The 21,431-nt window shown below is 41.3% G+C and overlaps 3 protein-coding genes across 5 annotated transcripts in view; 1 reads left to right on the top strand and 2 right to left on the bottom strand.

Moving 5' to 3' along the window:
* The window catches only part of LOC100691087 (putative homeodomain transcription factor 2), a 57,862-nt gene extending 46,827 nt beyond the window's left edge, over positions 1-11,035 (bottom strand). For 2 of the 3 annotated variants that reach the window (XM_005451687.4, XM_005451689.4), the window contains exons 1-2: positions 10,883-11,035; positions 4,671-4,718 (exon numbers count right to left, since the gene is read on the bottom strand). The gene's annotated coding sequence lies outside the window, so the exon portion shown is untranslated. The remainder of the gene's footprint in view (positions 1-4,670; positions 4,719-10,882) is intronic. The other variant, XM_005451688.4, reaches the window with a different exon arrangement.
* A 162-nt stretch (positions 11,036-11,197) lies between these two features.
* On the top strand, positions 11,198-14,201 carry LOC100699021 (transmembrane protein 60). The gene is made up of 3 exons (XM_003444968.5): positions 11,198-11,604; positions 11,911-12,032; positions 12,141-14,201. Exons 2-3 carry the CDS (start codon positions 11,949-11,951, stop codon positions 12,456-12,458), a joined length of 402 nt encoding a protein of 133 aa, XP_003445016.1. The 5' UTR covers positions 11,198-11,604; positions 11,911-11,948; the 3' UTR covers positions 12,459-14,201.
* A 3,015-nt stretch (positions 14,202-17,216) lies between these two features.
* The window catches only part of LOC100691356 (uncharacterized), a 40,971-nt gene continuing 36,756 nt past the window's right edge, over positions 17,217-21,431 (bottom strand). Inside the window, exon 9 of the mRNA XM_005451690.4 lies at positions 17,217-21,380. Coding sequence (XP_005451747.2) covers positions 19,434-21,380 — 1,947 coding nt within the window. The 3' untranslated portion in view covers positions 17,217-19,433. The remainder of the gene's footprint in view (positions 21,381-21,431) is intronic.

Genomic DNA, 21,431 nt, shown 5'->3' with positions numbered 1-21,431 from the left:
ATAGCAAAGTAAAACTTAACAAACAGGCAGTGGAAGCCAGATTCAAGAGTCCAATATTGGGGGAAACTGACATGTTGTTTAATGTTTTGTTCGATAAATTTCCTCTCGAAAAATTGGGTTTGGTCAGTAACTGCAGTGTATGCTTGCCTAAACCTTGTATATGACAAGTGTATACATTGCTTCACTTCCTCATCAAACCAAATTAACATCAGAGGTTTTGGATGCTGGCTGAAATGAGTCACTTTAGATTTTACATTTGTAGCAGTAAGAGTTCACGAAACAGGTTTTATCTGCATATGAGGAAAGCTTACATAGCTAAAATTATGAGCTTAAAATGATGGGCTGTTAGACTAAACAAACAGGTTAGCGGCCTCCAATGCTGTTCAAACTTCAAAAAGAGATGGAAACTACTTGAAAACAAACCTACACACGACTGAAAGGGTCAGGTAGGGTTAGAAGGTGCGTCATCATGGTCCGATCTTTAGCAAAGCAGTCCCCAGAGCTTGTTCTACAATATCATAACTAGACAGGTCTTCACTCAAGACAGAAAACTGCATTATAAAATAAAAACTTCTTCATTTTTCCATCCAACTCACTTCTAATACAAACTGACAGTCGGATCATGTGTCTTTGGGATCTCTAATGAAAACATGAGCACAGGAGGAGACCTCCTTCACAAGTCTCGTATCTTGTGATGTGTAACACTAGCTGCTCTCCTCCTATCTGGGTGCTTCATGTTTCATGATGGGAGTAGGTTACCTCTCTGGGCTGGGTGAGAGGGCACATGTGTGCATGCCTGCAGGAAACATGAGGCTGCATGGACGGCAATAGAGAGTCAAAGGTGTTTGGGAGGGGTTCAAAGAAGCAAGGAGATGTTTTTCATCGTAGGGTGATTTCCTGACTATCTCAAGTCACACCAAACAACCTTACACTTGATCTACCGTAAACCCTTATAAGCAGACAGCAAACTGGACATTTAACTGTGATGTTTGTTTAAGCTGAACAGTTTGTTAGACAAGGCAAATCAAATGAGCAACATTTTCCAAAAAACAGCTTCTTGGTCATCTGTAGCAGTTTCACTTAAATACAGGCTTTAAATGAAGTTATATTTACAGCTCTAAACATAGAAAAAGGCCTTTGTGGTCGGAGGACGCAGCCAGTGTCATCGGTTTTCAAGTTTTACAACTAGGCTTCAACAACATGCAAAACATACGTTAATTATATCAAAACAACTGCACGCTAAACTTCAGTCCTTTCATGTGAGAAAAACTCAAAACTGCAAGCCGGTCAATTCAGAAATCCATCCATCTGCCAAGCATCACGTCTTATTATTTGGACAAATAATTGAGTGTAATGATGCCCATCAAACTGATCAGAGCAATCAGAAATGCATTCAGATACTAGAAGCCATGAAGTTAAAATCTGGCTTAAACTGTGTCTGCCAAATTTGAGATCTGCCACAAAATATTCCATATTTATGACACATCCATCTAGAGTAACTCATAAGCAGGATTCAGGTTAATTTTCAGTAGTGGAAAGCCTTCAGTGCTGCTCTACATCCCAGTAAGTATTGAGGTATTAACTACAAATACCTCAGTGAGAGACCAAAGCGAGCAATAATCATAAAACACACCCATCTTCCATCTCATAGGCCTGTTTCTAAAGCCTCAGGAAGAATGTAACGTGCGCATGTAGATCGTTCATGTGTTCGTAATTTAGGACCAAGCACCTGCACGTTTCCCTTGTACAATTTTCACTAAGCATTATTACTACACTCCAATAAAATAAAGCAATATATTCATACAAAATGCCTCAGGTAAGCAGCTTTTCTGCCTTAGGCACAACTTGAAAGCAAACTCGAATCATCTAATATGCATGTCCGACATTTGGATGCTTCATCAAATTTGCACTGAAACAAACAAAAACAGAATAAAATACAATGCATACATGCATACTACTAATAATAATAATGATAATTATAATATAATAATAATATTATTAATAAATTCATAATGCCTATAAACAAAACAAAAAAAAAAAAAATAGTAATGCTGTTAGTTCACTTTGCCTTTTACGTGTCTTTTTGTGGCCAGCGGGTTTCATTAAAATACAACTGCAAAGAGCTGGAGAAACTATTCAAAGAAATATTATGTCCGTTGACTTAACTTTGTACAGCAGTTGTAGCTACACTAGATAATTAGTTATTCCTGCATCTTGTTTTTAATTGTATGATTGGTGGCAACTGGCATAGTTACCATAGACTGTACATAAAAAGGACAAGTGTAGCCACTGTGATTTCCCGCCTCTCTGTTGAGGCAGATGAGGTTTCACGCTCAGGTGACACCGTGTTTTGGACCCAGAGGTGAGCATATTTGTACATGTGAGTGGAGACTGTACAGCTGAAATGCAGTCCCGCATGTGTGGTACTTATTGCTAACAGGTTAACGTGTGTTTTATGGCATTGTGTTTGTGTATTTGCCTACGCAGAGGGGTTTGCAACCAATGCAAACATACTTGCGTGCACTCTTCCAACAACTCAGCAGCATGCAGTTCGACATTTAAGCTGTGCATAGGTCGAATGCTGATTAGCTGAAAGTAAGCTTAAACAAGGAAGGGAGTGGCAGGGAGTTTACCACAAAAGTGAGAGGGGCTAAAAAACATCAAAGACTAGAAATAAAAAAAATTAAGCAGACATGTCTGTGCAAACTATGCTCCACCCCCTCCTCCCCCACTAACATGTAGCAGGTGAGAAAGACGACCATGTGTAGAGCTACTTTACAGCTGTAAATGAAAACACTGCTAACACTGACACGGGTTGGAAGGAGATTCTCTACCGTGGCAACACCACCAACTTAAAGACATGAGAAACCACAAAAAAGAGAAACCCTTTATCCCAGGACAAACAGAAAAAGAAACAAAGCGAGGAGGAAGGAAATTAATCAGACAGAACCAGACCCCAGCACAGACACAGCTCACCGTTACACTTCTTTCAGAGAGGCAATGAGTAACCAAGTACATCAGATCTTCAGCATTAGTTAATGTTAGTTTAGACTGATTACTACAGACTATATTCAGACTATATTCAGATTGACCCAACACGGGAAACCTCACCCGGCCCGGACACGGAAAGGATTGACAGATTGTCAATCCTTTCCTTATAGTGTTATTATTATAATAACACTATAATAATAGTGTTATTATTGATGGTCAAATAATAACACTATCACAATAACACTAAGTAAATTATTCTATTTTAAACTAAATAAAATGTACCCGAAACCTGATTTATGAAGAATGTATGATTATAATAACTTTTAACTGTAACCTATAAGTCTTTGGTATTGGCACTACTGTTTAATTGATACCGAGAGACTCAGATTGACTGTAAGTCACAGACACCAACATCCTTTGTCAGATAATTACAGCGAAAATATTTGAAATGGCACCGAAACAAACAAACATTGCTCACAGGTCCAGTTCAGTGAGTCGAATTAATAAAGGTGAGGCCTCGCAAGTAACTAAGGTTACAGCTCCCTTTGTCACGGTAGCTGCCAATCAAAGCAGGCACACCCCTAAATTTAAGCCTTCAGATGAGTGTTGCACAGGTTAATACTCCAGAGAAAAATATTTTTGTTTAATATGAGGTCTTACTCGCTTTTGGAACCTGCCTCAAGTGGCCATTAGAGGAACTGCAATTTTTGACACTACCATGATGGCTTCAATTTTTTTTTTTTTTAAGTTGCTGATGGATATGGAAGCCTGTTTCTGCCACTTAAAAAATAAATAAATAAAAACAACAACAACAACAACAACAACAACAACAACAATAATAACAACAACAACAACAACAACAACAACAACAACAATAATAATTCAAGAATAACTCAAAATTTCAAGTTATTAACTCGAAATTTCGTGAAAAGTAGCTCGAAATTTTGACTTGCTTTTCTCAAAATTTTTAGTTAATGACTCAAATTTTGAGTTAGCGCTGCCAATCAGTAATCTACGCGAATGACGTCATTTCCTTGTTACCCGGAAACTGAAGCCCTCAGCTAAAAATGCTACAGCTAAGCTACCAATATTACAGCCAGTCATGAATGCGCAAATTGCTGATTATTTTCAGCGTGGCTTCACAAATGATGAAATCCTTGTGTTATTAGCTGAATAACATGGCGTTACTATCAGCAAACGTACTCTCAAAAGCACCAATTTGTTGCGATCCGGTTTTGAGTGCGCATACCACGTAGATTACTGATTGGCAGAGCTAACTCAAAATTGCCCAAAAAATAGACGTTTTTTGGGCAAGTTTGTGTCACCCCTACTCAGTGGCAACTTGTTGGACAGGAAAACACACACACCACGAATACCAACCACAGACTTTGTTCACGTGACACTCTAATCTTCGCGCGCACACACAAACACCAAGTGTTTGCTACTTGTCTGAACTTCTCAAAAGGGAAGTATTGCTTTTTTCACAGTCTCATTTTTCCATCTGTCTCTCTCTTTCAGACACAGTGAACAGAACTCATGAACTGCTGTTGCCGTCTGAGCAGAGCGGCTCTGTGTGTAAGCTTGACTGAAGACACCCTCATAACCGTCTGTGTGAGGTTTCAAGAATCTCCTCCAATTCATACAGAGGGCACTCAGACACAGACAGACACAGGACTCACCTCTGTTTGGGTCGTGTAGCTGGACTGGAGACTGTTGAAGCTGGACGACTGTAAAACAGAAAGAGTGTTGTTTCAGACTACTTGCAATGAAACGATTGCATTTGAGATTCAAAGCAACAGCAGCAGCAGGTGTTTGTGTGCATCTCAGGCTCTCACGTACTATACTGGCTTTCTGATCACTCACTAAAATGGGGTTCTAATGCGTGCGCGAGTGCCTCCTGAGCACTGTGTAATTGGACTTTGGCATGGGTCCATGTCACGAGGCTCCACAGGGGGGTTTAAAAAGCAGCGTGTATCATTTGCTGAACTTCAAATGAACACAAACACAGAAAGTCTGCCTGCAGACACAGTATGAATTCTCAGAAACTGTAATGATTAACAACAGGCAGCAAGGGACCCAAAAATTCAACCTAACAGGGCAGCTCTTGTTTAAAGTCAAGAGAAGGATTGGAATAATCACAATCATCCTCACAATCCCTCCTTCATCATCAACATGCTGTTGTTATTGCCATCAATTTACCCTCAACAATAACCTTCCAGGTAATAACAGGGCAGGCAGTCCCAGCATGTCCCCTGAAGTAATTCCTAAAACGCCACACTTTCCCCCCAGACTCAGAGTTTTACAACTCAGAAAATTGTGAGAAAATTGCATTTCCATTTAAACCGATCAGACTCAGATAAAAATAAATAAATAAATAAACAAATTCAGGTAATTTGTGCTGGTAAGTGATCAGATAGGATTAGCATTATTACATTACTGTAATGTCATACTGAAGTGATGGACAACAGTAAAAACCCTTCGCAATTAGCCAAGTTAAAGAATGACTTGTAACCTCAGGGAGTCATGAAATGATCTCCTTATCGCATCAAGAGAGATAAGACAGGATGCTTATTAAAAAAAAAAGTTTGCAACACAGCTGAGACCTTATGATTTTAGATATGAGGCTTTGTGGTAAGTTTCACTTAGAGTCCAGTATTTCTTTTTACAGTGATGAAGATGTATCCCAAATGGGGGAAGAAGAAACACGAAACAATCATGCTGGTTGGTTACAGTAGCTTAGATGTGTAAAAGAGGGGAGCCTGCCCAGTGCTGCCAAATCTTAAAGCTAATCTATGATCTCAATCATATTGAATTGCAAAACCTTGCAAGAGGCGTCCGATGCTCCTGTCAGTTTGGCTGCACTTCCTGTTCACAATAATATTCTTATCAGCTCGTGATGTGTGACCAGTTTGCAGAACTTTGATACAGATCGAGCTCTTTTCTGAGAAAAATTATTAAAAGCACCTGTGTGTGTACGTCAGCTGGCACCAGTAGGATGTGCTCATTAGAGGCCTCCAGTTGTCAAGAGGAGGCTATATTGAGCTTTAATTACACACAGTTCTCATAAACTTTATAGAGTCTTTGACAAGTGGCATTCATAACCAGAGCATTAATGAGATCTAGCTCACAATTAACCACAAGTTACTGCCTGTAAAAACAGCAAATGTAACCTTGAGCACAACTTGGGTAAAGACCCACTGGATAAGGTCACTGGTCCTTCAGACAATTGAGGACAAGTCCTCAGACCCCATTAAGCCTTAGGGTGAGATGGTGGTGCAGTGATTAGAGTTTGTGCCACACAGCAAGGAGCTGCTGGGCTCAAACACCTTTTCTGAGGAGTCTGGCTGCTCTGTGTGGCTTCCCAGTCCAACTGCTGCTTAAACAGGTGAGTCTAAATTGGCTGACGGTCTATTAGCAGTCTGATGGACTGTTGACCTGTCCATGATGGAACCCATCTTTCACCCTATATCAATACCTATATCTGAAACTGCCCATTTTTCTTCTTTAATGTTGCTGTGCATTTTGACTGCTGATTTAGTATATCACAAAAAGAGTCATCTTTTTACCCAGACTATTTTGTCCTCATAATCACTGAAAGCTATAATCGCCACTGAGATTAAGCTCAGAATAAACAGCCCAGTCCTAGTGGATTCGGGACGTTTATAGAACAAGAATTTCCCGAGGCATTACTAAATGTTTCCTTGTTCTTATTTTTTATTAAAGCAGCATTCAGACTTAACAGGATGTGTGCATTTCTGTGACTTCCTGTGTAAACTGTTGGAGTCCCAACTGCAGCTTCTGGTCACTGCCACCTTGTTACTGACTGCTCTTTTAGCTGCAGTACAGCTAAGGTGATAACAAAGAAATGGTTTAGTGATTATGAGGTCAACTGACCTTTCTGCTCACAATCACCACTGCAGTGACTTTATTTCTACGCATGATATCACTTCCATGCAGGCCAAGCTGCAGCCGTAGCATAAGATGATATAGCAGGCGAGTGTGTGATGTAACTATGTTGCAGCTGATGATATAACAAGCTCTGCAGGCAGATTCAAGCGCCACAAAACAAAATGCAATCCATCGTCTCAGAGCTCTTCAAAGAGACAAATAAATGGAGGGGGAAATGCAACAAGGAGACAACTAAGGAGACTAGGTGAGGATGAGATAGAGATGCAGAGAATGCAGTCTCACATGTGCAAAAGTAGAAACTGTTTACAGAAACACTGCTTTTATTTTAAATTACTTTAATAACTTCAGCTAGAAATAACAGCCCAGAGAACATAAGCAAGAAGTGGGATCTCTCTCTAGCCAGCCTTGGGCATGCCTTCATCCACACCTTGTCAGGTGAAGACAAATGACAATTAAGGCCTTGCAGCACCAAGAGACTCTTGCAATGCCAGTCCAAAGGGTGTAAAAATATACAGAAGGTCACTCAACGAGGGAGTCATTCTCTACAAGTCACATTTGTGTGTGCACACCTCGATGCTGCGCAGATACACGGTCTGACTCGTAGTACTGGACCAGCAGATGATTAATCAGTGTTTTAAAGGCACACGAGCTGCCTAATCCTACCCTGTTCGTGTGTCTGTGCATTAACAGGAATCCAATGTGTGTGCGCGCAACACCACAGCGAATTTTTGAATATGCAACATAACACAAAAGTGATATCAGTAATCTACTTTCTGTCAGGAAGAAACAAACAAACTGCACTTTTGAACCACAGCGTCCTGCAGCGAGGCAGGAAAACATGCACTGAACTGCCTTGCTCAAAAGGCACTTCATAAGGGATTTAAGTGAGATCTCGGATGTCATTCACATTTTTTGTCTTGTTAAACAGGTAGTTCCCTGTAGCTCCTTTTGGGGAAAACCCCTTCCTGTTGATGATCGTATGACTAACACAACCCTACTGAGTCTAAGAAAACTATATTTCTCTACCCCGAGTACGAGGCCCTACAGTATAAGCTGTATATGGGGTTCACAGCAAGTGAGATTAAAGATTTGCTTGGCTGTTGCACAAGTCACATACTTGCAGTTTGATTTAAAAAACCAAACAAACAAAAAAAAAAAAAAAAAAAACATGTTCTGGCTGAATCGCAAACACAGTCAGGTATAACTGCTCCAACAGCGGAAAAAACTCAGCAGCTGATCATTTTTACTGCTGTTGTCACCGTGTTTGTAAGGATAATCAGGATAATCTGCTCGTTTCTTCAGCGTGTATGGGTTAATAGGAAAAAGTGATTTCCAGGCTTAAAAGCGACTCAACTGGTGTGACAAATCGGACTAATTTAGAGGTCGAATTATGACTGCAGCTAGAATCTGGGTGAGCGATGACTGTGTTAGTCAGACATTGGAGCAGACAGACTGGCTCAACGATAAACTTGTTGGATAATCAGTAGGCCTGCCAAACTGAGAGCCTGACCCCCTGCAGAAGCCTGCAGCAGTTTCACTTCTCTGACACAGTCACTAACAGGTTTTAAAGCAGAGTACAATAGAGTAGAAGAGACAGATAAAGATTTGAATAATGTAGATGAGCACAAGGCAAACTGCTGTTATTGGTCTATCACACATATTGGCATCTGTTAGTTGAGATACACAGATATGAAGGATGTACACGGACATTTGTATTTATTTTATTTTTTTTAATTTATTTTTTTTAAATAGAGCGGCTGTAGCCCTCTATTTAATATCTGCAGCACATGCAGCAGAGTACATCACAGCTTAGCAAACTACGGGCACCCTGATGGCTTCCGATTACTTGTATGCCTGCAAGCAGTTGGCTGGTTCAAAGAAATGCAATGTTTATGGACAGCCACAAAAAACAGACATAAAATTATAGCTGCTTAGATGCATGTTTTAATTGATTTAAAAGACTGTGTAGGAGGGCACTAGTAATTTTTGCGGCATTTTATGTCCTATATGCTACCTTTCACTGTATTTGCTGCTTTTTTAAATATTGTGTTTGTATAGCTTGAACGAGATTTGATATAAATGGGTCTTCGTAATTAAATAAAGTAAAAAAGCATTTGCCTCCTTCTAGACTTCTTCCTGTTTTTGCTTGATACATTTGCATGTTTCAGCTCAAACACATTTTACATATCAGACAAAGATAAACCTAGTAAAGAAAAATCTGATTTTAAATCATTTGTTATGTGTTTCACATTACTGTGGAGGAATTTTGGCTCGTTCTTCTTTGCAGAGTTGTTTTAAATCAACCACACTGGAGAGTTTTTCGAGTATGAAAGCCTGTTTAAGGTCAAAGCATATCAATCAGATGCATGCAGACATTCTCCTTCAGGATTTTCCAGTATAGAGCAGAATCCATAATTACATCAATCACGGGACGCTGTCCAGGTCCTGAAGGAGCAAAGCAGCCCCAGACCATCACACTACCATGTTTCAATGTTGATCATGTTTACACAGGAAGTCACAGAAACACATCATGACGTTCATTTTGTGAAATGCTGTGTTAGTTTTATGCCGGATGTAACGGGACTCAGACATTCCAAAGAGTTCAGCTCTTGTCTCGTCAGTCAACAGAATATTTTCCTAAAAGTCTTGAACATCAAGTTGTTTTTTTGGCAAATATGGGACAAGTCTATGCGTTCTTTTCGGTCAGCAGTGGTTTCCTCCTTGGATCTCCAATGGATGCCATTTTTGCTCAGGCCCTTTTCTATTTAATCATGAACTCCGACCTTAACTGAGACAAGTGAGGCCTGCAGTTGTTCAGATGTTGTTCTGAGTTCTTTTGTGTACAACTGGATGAGTAACTGATGCACTCTTGGAGTATTTTTATTTTTTTAAATAGGCTGGCCACTACTGGGAAGGGTCAACAACATTTCAAGTCCTCTCCATTTTTGGATAATGGTTCTCACTGTCCTTCACTGAAGTCTCAAATCCTTAGAAATAACCTTTTCCAGACGGATAGATGTCAGTGACTTTGCTTCTCACCAGTTCTTCATTTTCACTTTAGATTGTGAGATGAGTTTCTTTTTGAGATCTTTTAGCCTTCTTCATGTTGTCAGACAGGTTCTAGAGAAGCGATTTCAGGAGTCAACAGGTCTGGCAGTAATTAGGCCTGGGGGTGGCTAGTGAAATTGAACTCAGCAGGCCAAAAAAAATGTGGTTAATCACATGGGGTCAATTATTTGTTCACATAATTTCAGGTAGGTTTGGATAGTTTTTTCTTTTAATAAATCATACCTTAACTTGAAAACTGTATTTTGTTTTTACTCAGGTTATCTCTGTCTAATATTAAAATTTGTTTGTTGACCTGAAACATGCAAGTGTGACAAATGTGCAAATAAATAAGAAAGAAAAAGCAGGCAAATACTTTCACACAGCAGTTTAGTTTAAATAGTAAATCAGTCAGAGCCTAACAAAATGCCATGCAATAAACGGTATTACTACAAAGATGACAGTCAACAGCAACCCTGCTTGCCTATATTTTATTTTTTAAACAAGTTTGATTGCTTTCACAGTTGATTTTTATCTTTTTACTTGCTAAAGAAATACTGCGAGAAAAGATTGTACTAAAAATCTTATCCTTAATAACATTGATGTGGAAGATTTAAAAATAGCAAAGTGGTAGAGGAAGTAAAACAGGCTAAAAATGTCAACGTTTGCATTACTGTGAAGTAAAGCTCGGTCCACTATGAGTGGGGAAACACATGCAGCTAATTTTGATGCTAGCTGACATGTAGCTGGAAGCAGCCACTGTGCTTTCGGGCAGTCTTCGTGGTTGTCTTGGTTCATACACAGACAGTCCTCCTCCTTTCTGCCAGGCTATATGTTAGCTGAGCCACCGGCAGGCATAAAAGCCCACACAGCTGTCTTTAACCCCGAAACCCTGATTAGTGCCGTCTAAACGCGCCGTGCAGCCGCTCAGTCTTACCTCTTTGACTGCGAAGGCGGCTCCGAGTCCACACACAGAGCTCAGGCGCGCTTTCTAAGCGTAGTTTATAATGAACTTGAGCTAGCCAGCCTTGTCCATTGTCTGGAGGAGATGCTGGGTATCTGCTCGCCAATATTTCAAGCATTAGCCTTTCCCTTTCTGTCGCTCACTGTAAAAATACTACTTCGGCCCCCTTACCGTAAACCGCCGCATAAAGGCGCAGTTATATTTTCAGCAAATAATCGCCATCGATGGTTAGCAAATAGGAAAGAAGACTAGGGTCACACATGAATACAATAAGTATTTCAAAAGTCAAAAAACGAGAAAATACAGGGTTAAAATTTTAAATACCATCACGACGAATAGGATATGATCAGAAGCGCCGGGAAAAAAAATATAAAAAGAGCTTTACTTACCTCTAGTGGAAGTGAAAACTCACTACAGGAAAACCCAAAAACTACTTTGCGCATTTGTGAACACTTTACGGTTACAACGCAGCGTGATGGACATTAAAACAAACGTAACGAGCACCAATCGGCTCCCAGGAGAGGCGGGACCCGTATGGATAACGGACCTAAAAAAAAAAATCTCCCAGTCTATTATTATTAACGGACACGTTTGCTGATAATTACATGACTGTCTATAAGAAACGATATGAGAATGTGAATGCGTTGGACACAGTGGAAAGAAGATGCTGTCTGCCGAACTGGAAACACACTAAAGTAAGTCACAGCCAGCGATTAGCACAATGCTATTAGGCTGTAACAGCTAGCTCTAATTGCAGCGTTTTTAATCTGACAATGAATAAAATTATGGCATTAAATTACTATTTCAAAGCGGCCATCAGCGAAATGTTGTATGATGCTGCAACGGAGAGCATAGCTGACACCAAATAATCCAGTTAGTTCTGATTCCTGCCTTGCTGTCAGTTTTTAAATCCACTTTTTATGCTACAAAAGCATGCATTTATCATTATTTAACATATTTTCTGATTATAACACGTGCACATGTGGTCTGTCTGTGTGCAGCTTCTGTCTGTCTCCTCCTCTGGTCTCCACTGAGTGAGATGTCTCTGGCTCAGAGGGTTTTGTTGACCTGGGTCTTTACCCTGGTTTTCCTCATTATGCTGGTGCTCAAATTGGATGGAAAGGTAAGAGTTTTCATAGCTTCATCAGCAATCTCCACCCAGTCTCCATCCAGTGACACATTCCTCCCAACAACCTCAGCTATCAGCATCTTATCCCTTTCCTCTCTACAGGTGCAGTGGAACTGGTTCCTCATCTTTCTCCCTGTCTGGGTTTTTGATGGCATCCTCATCCTCATGCTCGCCATCAAGATGGCAGGCCGCTGCAAGCCGGGATATGACCCGCGCAACGGCTCTCCAGACCTGCGCCTGCGAGGCTGGTACCTGACAGCCATGCTGCTGAAACTCGGCTTCTGCCTGACGCTGTGCGCCAAACTGGAAAGGCTGGCCGATGTGAAGCTGACGTTTGTGTGCATACCACTGTGGACCATGTTAATGGGGGCGCTGGTGGAACTGGGGTTGAATATCTTTCCTGAAAGGAGAGAGGCTTAGTAGCCGCCTAAGACCTCGACAAACCTGTGTAAAAACACGAAGGCAGACATTGGGAGGAGATTTGTGTTTATCTGGTCTCGGCTTTGTGAAATAGGAGCTTAGCCTGATTATGTTTCCAGAGAAGAATCAAATCTCCACTTCAGCTATCAGTATTACTGTTAAGAACAAGAGACTTTGTGTAGGCAGATCACACAGTTGGAAGTGCACAGATTTCATCATAACTTACTTGGAAAATGTGGCCTGATCTTCATCACACTCACAACTGCAGAGAAACACAATCTGGCTAAACTAATGAAGCACAAACAGGATTTTGGATGACGTTATAAAAGAAATAACTCCCAAGCCCAGGCTGGAGAATGGACGTGAATCTGAAAAAGCACCTTAATGAGATCAGAGAGCAAACAAAGCCTGGTTCCATGCTTTCGTTTCAGTGACTTCTCACAGGAACTTAGAAGAAGCATTTGCAGGTTCACAAAACCGGAAAAAAAGCTACTGAATGTTCGTCGAGTCACACTAAGAAGAACTCTCAGAGGATATTCAGGAAAGCTGCTACCTTGCCAGGGAGGTGGAAAAGAAACCAAGGGTAATGACGAAAACCCCTGCAAACAGCTGAATAAAGTTTACCATAAGAAAAACACTTAAGAATGATGTTATTGGAAGAACTTGAGGAAGAAAAGCGCACTACAATACATCCCATATTGGAAAAGACTATATCTGAGCACTCAGTCTTTTGGAGAACAATAAATAAAAGTTAACCCCAACAGCGAAGCACGGTGGAGGTGCTATCATGGTTTGGAGATGCTTTGCTACCTCACAGCCTGGACACCTGTCAGAATTTATCACCTTAACCCGAGTGGACACTGTTGGTGCTAAAGGAAATACAATGGGTGTGGACTGTGAGCGATTACGCTGTTTTTTTTTTATACAAATACATACATGCTAGTTTAGTCATATTATAATCTTAAACCTTTCCTGCAGCTGTGGCTGCGCGTGTGCATCAGTAGAGCTGGGACTCTACTGAGCTGCTACTAAGTTGCGTAAACATGGCAAAAATAGCTGAAAGATGGCCATATGGAAACAGCTGTATCTGTAAAACTACTGTGAAGCCAACACTGAAAGCAAAAAACCCAAAACATCCTCTGATGCTTTGTGTTTTTATGGATTGAAAATGTCCAGTATTGTTTTTCTAAAGTTTATTTTTGCTGGATGTAAATGACGGCAGCTGCACAGGCAGGAACTGAATCTACTTCCTGTGTAACTATCACGCTTGCTACCAAACTACGGTGTAAATTTTTGCTTCGTTTTCCAGGTTTGTTTTATAAAACTTTAAAAAGACAGCAGCGAGCTTAGCTGCAAACACACAGAAGCGGGGGATTTAAGAAGCATCTGATGTGCCGTTTTCCACAGGCTGCCTTCTCTGCCTTATACAAGTTCTCTTTTGTACTTTCATCATCATGTGTTCTCTTTAACTCCGTCTCTGCACTCAAGTCCAAAACTCTGATCACAAATGAACCTTTGTGTGGTTGAAAAAAACCCCAACTTTTTAATTGCAGTTCTAGCCACGAGAGCACCAAGCTGATTCCAGTTTCATAGTCGGTTGACTCTGTGCATGGGTGAAATGTATTTAGTGCCATCGGTTGTTTCCTTGTGTTATTTTGCACTGCACTGAGAGAGAGAGGAAATGCACACGTTCTTTTGAAATTGCATGCATGTGTTATAATAATAAACGAGTGATTTACACTACACTGTGTGCCTCATAATGATGCTTAAAAAAGTGGTTCCAAATTGAAGGATGGCATTAGCTAGAGCTTGTTGAAAACAAAGTATTGTGGTTGGGAAAATCCCTCTGGGATGTGCCCTGAAACGAACCATGAGGCAGCCAATCAGTTAACAGCAGGGTGTGTGTGCACGCTCTTACACATTACCTCCTCTGAAACGCGTGCACGAGTTTATCTGGCATTACATAACACTCTAATTTAATGGTTTATGACAAGATTTTAAAGTTTAGATGTATTTGTATTGTGAAAAAAGAACTAACTAGGAGAAACTATCCAAAAGCACCTTTAAAGAAGATGGAAAAGGCAAGTATCTCATTTCATTTTATGCGACTAAATATTATAGCACCTTTTTTTTTGCTTCACTTAATAAGCAGCTATGTTTCCAGGTTAATTTAGCTCTTGAATGGTTTATCTTCACAGCAGACAAGCTCTGACTAAATAAAAGGTTATCTAAGAAACAAATGTATCCAAAATGTCAGAATAGAGTCAAAAATATAACAACTCATTTGTCATTTTCCTTTTTTGTTTGACCTTAATCAGCACACAACTTCTCATCTTTATCTTGTAGAGGGGGGCCGCAGATCAAAGCACTTGCTGCTGCGTGAGAAAGAACGTTTTCACATGGCTCTCTGCAGTTCTGTGAAAAACTAAATACGCCCAGTAATAACTTGAAGTCCTCATTTCCTGTATGACTTTATCAGTGTCTCACATCATTGTGGAGGAATTTCGGTCCAGTCTTCTTCAATCTCACTGCAGTATTTCAGTCAGGTTGAGTTCTGGACTTTGACTTGCTCCGGTCCTGTGGATGCAAAAGGAGCTCAAATCAACATCCCTCCATCACCATGCTTCACAGTTGGGAAGAGGCGTGTGTTTTTCACCGAACATCTCCCTTTTGTTCTCGTCTGTCCATGAACATTGTTACAGACGTCTTTTGGATTGTCCAGATGTCCAAACAGACTCTCCAAATAAGCCTTTTTCTAATTGTACTGTCATTAATTTGAATATTTCACATCCTAACTGAGGCCTGTTGTGTGTCTGTTTTATAGAGGTGCTCACACTTGCTGATGATCAGTTAATCAAGAGCATTTAATTAGCAGCACCTGCCTGCTACCTACCCCTTAATTCCAATGGAAGATGTAAGCATGTACTTGAAGTTTCACACACTGCTTCTGCATTTTGGCTCAGTTTGTGTTAAGTAATAACTGTACCTGTTTGTGAAACTAGTTCCAGTTTACTTTTTAATGAGTAGCTCATGTAGGACAGGCAGCATTATAAGGAGCAGGTTTTTTACCTGTTTTAAGGCATTTTTCTACAGGTTCTTATTGTTAATAAATTAACTTATTGCATTGGTTTTGGTTTGTACAGTTTCCCAACGTGCAAAAACGTTTCTCTTACTGGAGTAATTAGAGTAGCAGTAAGTTAAATATGGGGAAGCAATAGTGCATTTATTAGCAATCTTGTGGTGTAATATGTAACAATATGTCTCTTTAAGTCTCTTTAATGCCATCTGGCAGTTTTTGCTTTACTAGTTTTGTTGTTTGTACTTGTATTTATGTATTATATTCAGCATTCTACATACAATTCTATTGAATGAAATGTATTTCTTGAGCTATTGAGCTCCTTTAATGTATTTTTCCTATTGAATTAACTCATTTTAGTATCATTTATTGTGTTTTAACTATTCTGCTTTATTCTAATAAACCATTTATTTAGGTTATGTTTTATATTTTGGTTGTTGCAACACAGTAAATTCCCAACTTTTGCAATAAATAAAGTATATCTTATTCTATCTGCAGAGGACATGAGGGTTATTTCACATTTCACGCTACATAATAAAGCAATGAAAATAATAAATTTAATAGCACCCGCAGTAATTTACTAAATGAAAGAATACCATGCGCTCACTGACTGAGTGCATTCACAGTTGAGTGAGTTGGTTTATCATGAATGATCCAAAACTAATTTCACTGTCTCTGCACAAACTTCCTGCCTCGATCCTGCACTTTAAAGGTCAGCTGAGCTCCTCTGGCAGGAAAGGATGAAGAGAGGAGGGAGGAAAGGCTCTTCTTAGCTGGATTTGACCCGACACACAGCAGCCCTAAATTACAGAGCTACTGCATTGTGTATGTGTCGTCTGCTCAAATCTGGACCGTTAAAAACTGCTGAGCTCACTGCCGTAGACTGCAGTGAGGGGGTGGCTTGCATAACAGGGAAACAGAAGCCGAAAACACAGGCAGGTGTATGCTGGACAGAGGTGGAGGAATGGCTTTGAAAATAGGAAAGATGCTTTCAGCAAATTTCAAAGTCAGATGGGTGTCTGTAGGTTTTAAGCACATTCACAAAGCCTTATAAAGGACTCGTACGGCTAAAGTGTAAAGTTACACTTTACGCATGACAGATGCTTTTAGTAGTATTTTTTTTTTTTTTACAGTGGCTGCTAGTATTTAAAAAGAGTTGCAGATACTCTAAGGATGTGACTTCACTTCTAAGGAGCTTTAAAGTGTCTTTCAGGTCCATTGAATTGATTATTTTTTAGCATGAGGCCTCCGACTGTTTGCAAACAATTTTAGCATATCATCTTCAGAGTATGTCAGGGTAGTGTTGACGGTTTTATATTTCTGCCCCCAAGTGGACAAAAAAAAAAAATCAGTTATTGCAGGAAGTTTTGTGGAAGCTCACTAAAAAAATGCAATTATTGACATAAACTGTATATAAAAGATGGTTGCACCTATAGTGAACACTCATTTAAAAGCTAAATTACAGATTCATAATATTTCACTCCCCAAAACTGAAGCACGGATGGCTGTTAGTGAAATCATCCACACAGCAAGACATTAACTGTTAAAAATTCTTCAATACTGACGGCGCACACCTGACGATTAAAGCGGCAACCTTTAAATCTTTAATAGATCGACTCCCACCTGCACTAAAGTCTCGCAAGAGTGTCATGCACGAGAAAAGACAACCAGACCAACGAGAATCAATTCATACATTGAACCTTTTATTAGCTAGGCTCATATTTAAAGTAGAAACCACACTACAAGTATTTCTTTCCCCTTTACAAAACTCATTATGTACACTACAGTGCTGACAGTTAAAAATAACAGAAAACAAACAAACAAAGAAAAACTGGAGATAAATAAACTCTGTGAAAACAACTGTAGCCCCTGAAGACTTTTTTGTTTTCAGCCATAATTTTTTGTCACATTTGTCTACAAAAAAATATAGAAGTTCCTGTCGTGTTTCTGTAACATCCAAAAGCCAAAAAGCGTAAAAAGAGCGGCATAACGCCTCACAACTGTTATCAAGTGCTTAATTATCACCTCGCTCTCCCCCAGAGCCATACAGTGAAGAGTTCTCACTCTGAACTCCGTTGAGGCAAACTGACGACAAAAAGCTAAGGCGTTATCTGTCATTTTCCAAAATTTTTCAGGCTTGTGGTGAAACGAATCATTAAGGAAAAGAAACCCAAAAAAACCTTCTGAACACTGCTGAACCCTCCGACCTCAGACTAAGGATGTTTGGAGAGCTTTCAGCGGCTTTAGACACCAATTTAAGGCTTTGCTCCGATTTTCCAGTTAAAACTAAGACCCCCTCCACTATATGTCTCTGGACCATTTCGTATTTCACAGTTAAGGACAGGCACTGGGGAAATGTGGGCTACATTAGCAATATCGATAGTAAAAAACAAAAAAGACAAAAAAACCAACAAATCAAGACACTAACAAAGATACACAACTGTGTGACATGCACAGAGACAGAAGAGTTTGACTGTCATGATCAGATATATTGGGAGAAACATATATTCTTCATAGGCGCTGCTAAAAATTCCACTTTCAATAATTTACTGTACTTTTAAACACTTCAGTCTGTGGTTCATAAATAAAACATTTCATAGACTCCACACTGTAGAGAAAGCAGACTTCAGGTAAATAGATAAATAGTGCTTTGGAAACGAGCTCTTGACAGCGTACCGTCTGTTTTCGAAGTGTAAATAAAAAAAAAAATAAATAGAAAGTGAGCCTGAATGCACTGAAGTTACAGTCTTGGAAGAACCTGAAATTGCCCTGTGGATAATCTAATGGAATCTGCAAGTCTCGACTCAAAGTTTCCACAATAATACCAACTGCATTTTCACACGCACTAAAACTGCTGTGATGAGTCACGTTTGGGATGTCTTGGCTATGCTGCATCTGTATGATATTGCTCTTTGAATCCTAGCTCACAGTGAGCTGTCAACGTAGCTGCTTGTTAATAAAACACACGGATCCGGTTAAGGGGATAGAAATCGAGGTTCAGGATGTGCCCTGAATGCGTTTTCCTGAGACTTCTGGAGGCCCTGGGTCGAGTTTGTTCACAAAACTTGTTCTCAAAATTAAGAAACCCGGCACACATCCAGGAGACGGGCGAAAAACATGAAAAGAAAAGCAGCAAAATTACACAGAGCTCTGCCCACTGTGGCGTTAAGGGCAGCCAGCACAGGACAACCTCAGTACTTTGAAAATGTGACTCTTAGTGGCCTGACTGAATGCAGTTCTACTGCATGCTGGAGCTCAGATAATGTTGAGTAGCATTAAAAAACTACGGCAACATTATAGCATTATAGCTCTAAATACAATATTAGGGAAAAGTACTGTGATAGACTGTATAATACAGTACAGTAATGAAGTGCAGGAACATTAAATCAATACACCAGCGGTGATCCATCATTATTTCAGAAACAGTCTTGGGCACGGAGAACATACGAGAAAAAAAAAAAGCCACAAAAATGGAAGCATTAGCTGCAAGTTTCACAAAAAGGCCACACTTACAACCTTTTTTCTATATTTATATAAATATCTGACACAAGTCTGGAGAAATCTTTTCTTCCTACATCTGACAGGCTCACAGATAATCTGATGTTTGAAAGGAGTTATGCTCACTTCACTTAAAAACAAAACAAAACAAAAAAAACCAGAGCCAGACAGCAGTTTGCCAGACGACAGGGCTCATTTGAGCCTGAATAATCTCTCCTTCAGAGTTCAGATGGCTAAAGGCCAAAGCTACCTGTAAATGAAAGGAATTCTCCATCACACTTTTGAACCTGTGCACGACCAAAGCATCTGTACAATCTAAGCCAGTTCAGTCCAGAGGTCTGGGTTATATCAAGTCCAACTCTGCTTGATAAACTATGATACTGTGTCTGCTTTCTCCCTCTTTAGTTATTTATTTTACATTGTTTTACAACAGCACAACCAAAATGAAACCTTATATGTATACAGTCATTTAAAAAGAGTTTCATTATGTACAAAAAACTATCATAAAATCTGCTTCGGCTCCTCTTCGTGGTTTGGGGGTGGGGGGAAGACAGCAGGGTGAGGTTGAGGTGGTGGGTGAGGAGGAAGAGGGGGAGGAGGGGGTGTGGGGAGGAGGATGGCGGTGGAGGAGGAGGTGGGTGAGGGAAAGACTGCGACAGGCTGAGCTGAACCTGCATGGATGCTGAGGTCTGGTATTGCGGTTGTAGGGGGTAAGCACCCGGAGGCTGTGAGAGGAAAGGCTGAGGGGGGAGGAAGGGGTGGGAGGTGAAGCCGGGATGCTGAGCGGGGAAGAAGGTTTTGGCGAACTGGTGTGGATGGGAAAGGTGAGGGGAGAGAGACTGGGTGTTAGTGAGGGGAGCGCTTTGAGGAGGGGAGGCCATTAGTGGGGGCTGGAAGTATGCCTGAGACTGTGTGGTGATATTTGGTTGGTGATGCAAGTGAAGCGGGCTCAGGTGGAGCGAATGTGGCGGTGCTTTCTGGGTGAGAAAAGAGTTTAGCGTTTGAGGCTGTGTGGGAAGGGAAGGACTGGAGAGGGTGTTTTGAGGGAGCCCTGGAGGTCTGTGAGGGACGTGGGAATGCGGCAGGAGAGGGGAGAAAGAGAGGGGAAGCATCTGAGGGAGGGGAGGAGGTGGGAGATGCTGGGGTGTGTATTGCTGCATGTAGTTTCCTTGCCTCGAGGTGTCCTGTGGTGGATGTATTGGCAAATCCACGGATGTCCTGGAGTCTGAGTCTAAAGTGTGAGTATGTGCCTCTGGGCGTGTTTGTGTCCGTATGTCGATCCCTGTGTAAGTCCGTGTGTTGATTTCGGAGGGGTGTGTCTTTACATCCACAGCGGGCGACCCCTGTGACCACCCCTGTGACCACCCCTGTGTCCGTGTGTCTGTGATGGGGAGCGAGTCTTTGTCCTTGGGTTGATCTGACTCTGAGGAAGGAAGAGGCTGAGAAGAAGGAGGAAGCGTGGAGAGAAGAGATTCCACTGCAGGCTTGAGACTCGTCGGGGATGAAGAGGAAGCTGCCAGAGGGGAAGATGTGGACACCACAGCAGAGGAGGAGGAGGAAGAAGAAGAGGTAGAAGATGGATGGGAAGCTGCAAAAGTCGAGTGCAAGCTTGCGACAGGTGAAGGTGAAAACGCTGACGAGGTGGAAGACTTTGGGGATGATTTCGGAGAAGCTGAAGAGGAGGAACTTCTACTGGAAGACGTTGTTCTGCTGTCTAAGAGATGATGGTGGTGGTGATGAGGTTTAGATGATATTTTGGGTTCTGTGTCCTGATCAAGAGGAAGGAACGCAGGAGGGGACATAGTGCGAGGTGGAGGTGATTTATTCTTGCAGGCAGGAGCTGGAGATTCTGCCTTCACCTTTGCAGGAGGTGAATCCTGCCGTTTAGGCCCTCCCTCTTCAGCTGCCCTCTCCATCACCTCCTGTTTGTCTGAGTGTGCTGAGAGAGCAGGCCGGGACGGGGGAGGTGGATGCTGAAGGCAATCATCGTCCTCCTCCTTTCTGCCAGTTGGCAACGTCCTGCTTTCTGCCACCTCAACCTCAACATCCTCCTCCTTTATCCTCTTCTTCTGATCCTCCTTTTCCCTCTCAAAAACCGATTCAGTCTCTTCCGCTTTCAGCTCAACCTTCTCCTTCTGCTCCTGCTCCTCCTCCCCCCCTTCTCCCTTGTGGTACTGCAGGAGGCGGACATGCCATGCCAGGCTGCAGACAGCAGAAACCGTCTTGAACTGGTGGACCACATTGCGGGGGATGAAGTAGACATCATCGTGGCACAGGCGGATGCGAGCATAACGAACGCCTTCCCGCCGCAGCTGGTTTAGTTTGGCGTCGTCCACCCACTGCACACACTGTACCGAGAGAGGGCAGGAAGACGGTTAAAGACGGAGGAGAGGAAGAAA

The sequence above is a fragment of the Oreochromis niloticus genome, linkage group LG17 (genome assembly GCF_001858045.2).
Source record: "Oreochromis niloticus isolate F11D_XX linkage group LG17, O_niloticus_UMD_NMBU, whole genome shotgun sequence".
Taxonomy (NCBI): Eukaryota; Metazoa; Chordata; class Actinopteri; order Cichliformes; family Cichlidae; genus Oreochromis; species Oreochromis niloticus.
Note: the sequence above shows the minus strand (reverse complement) of the source record. Positions and strands in the feature narration are given on the sequence as shown.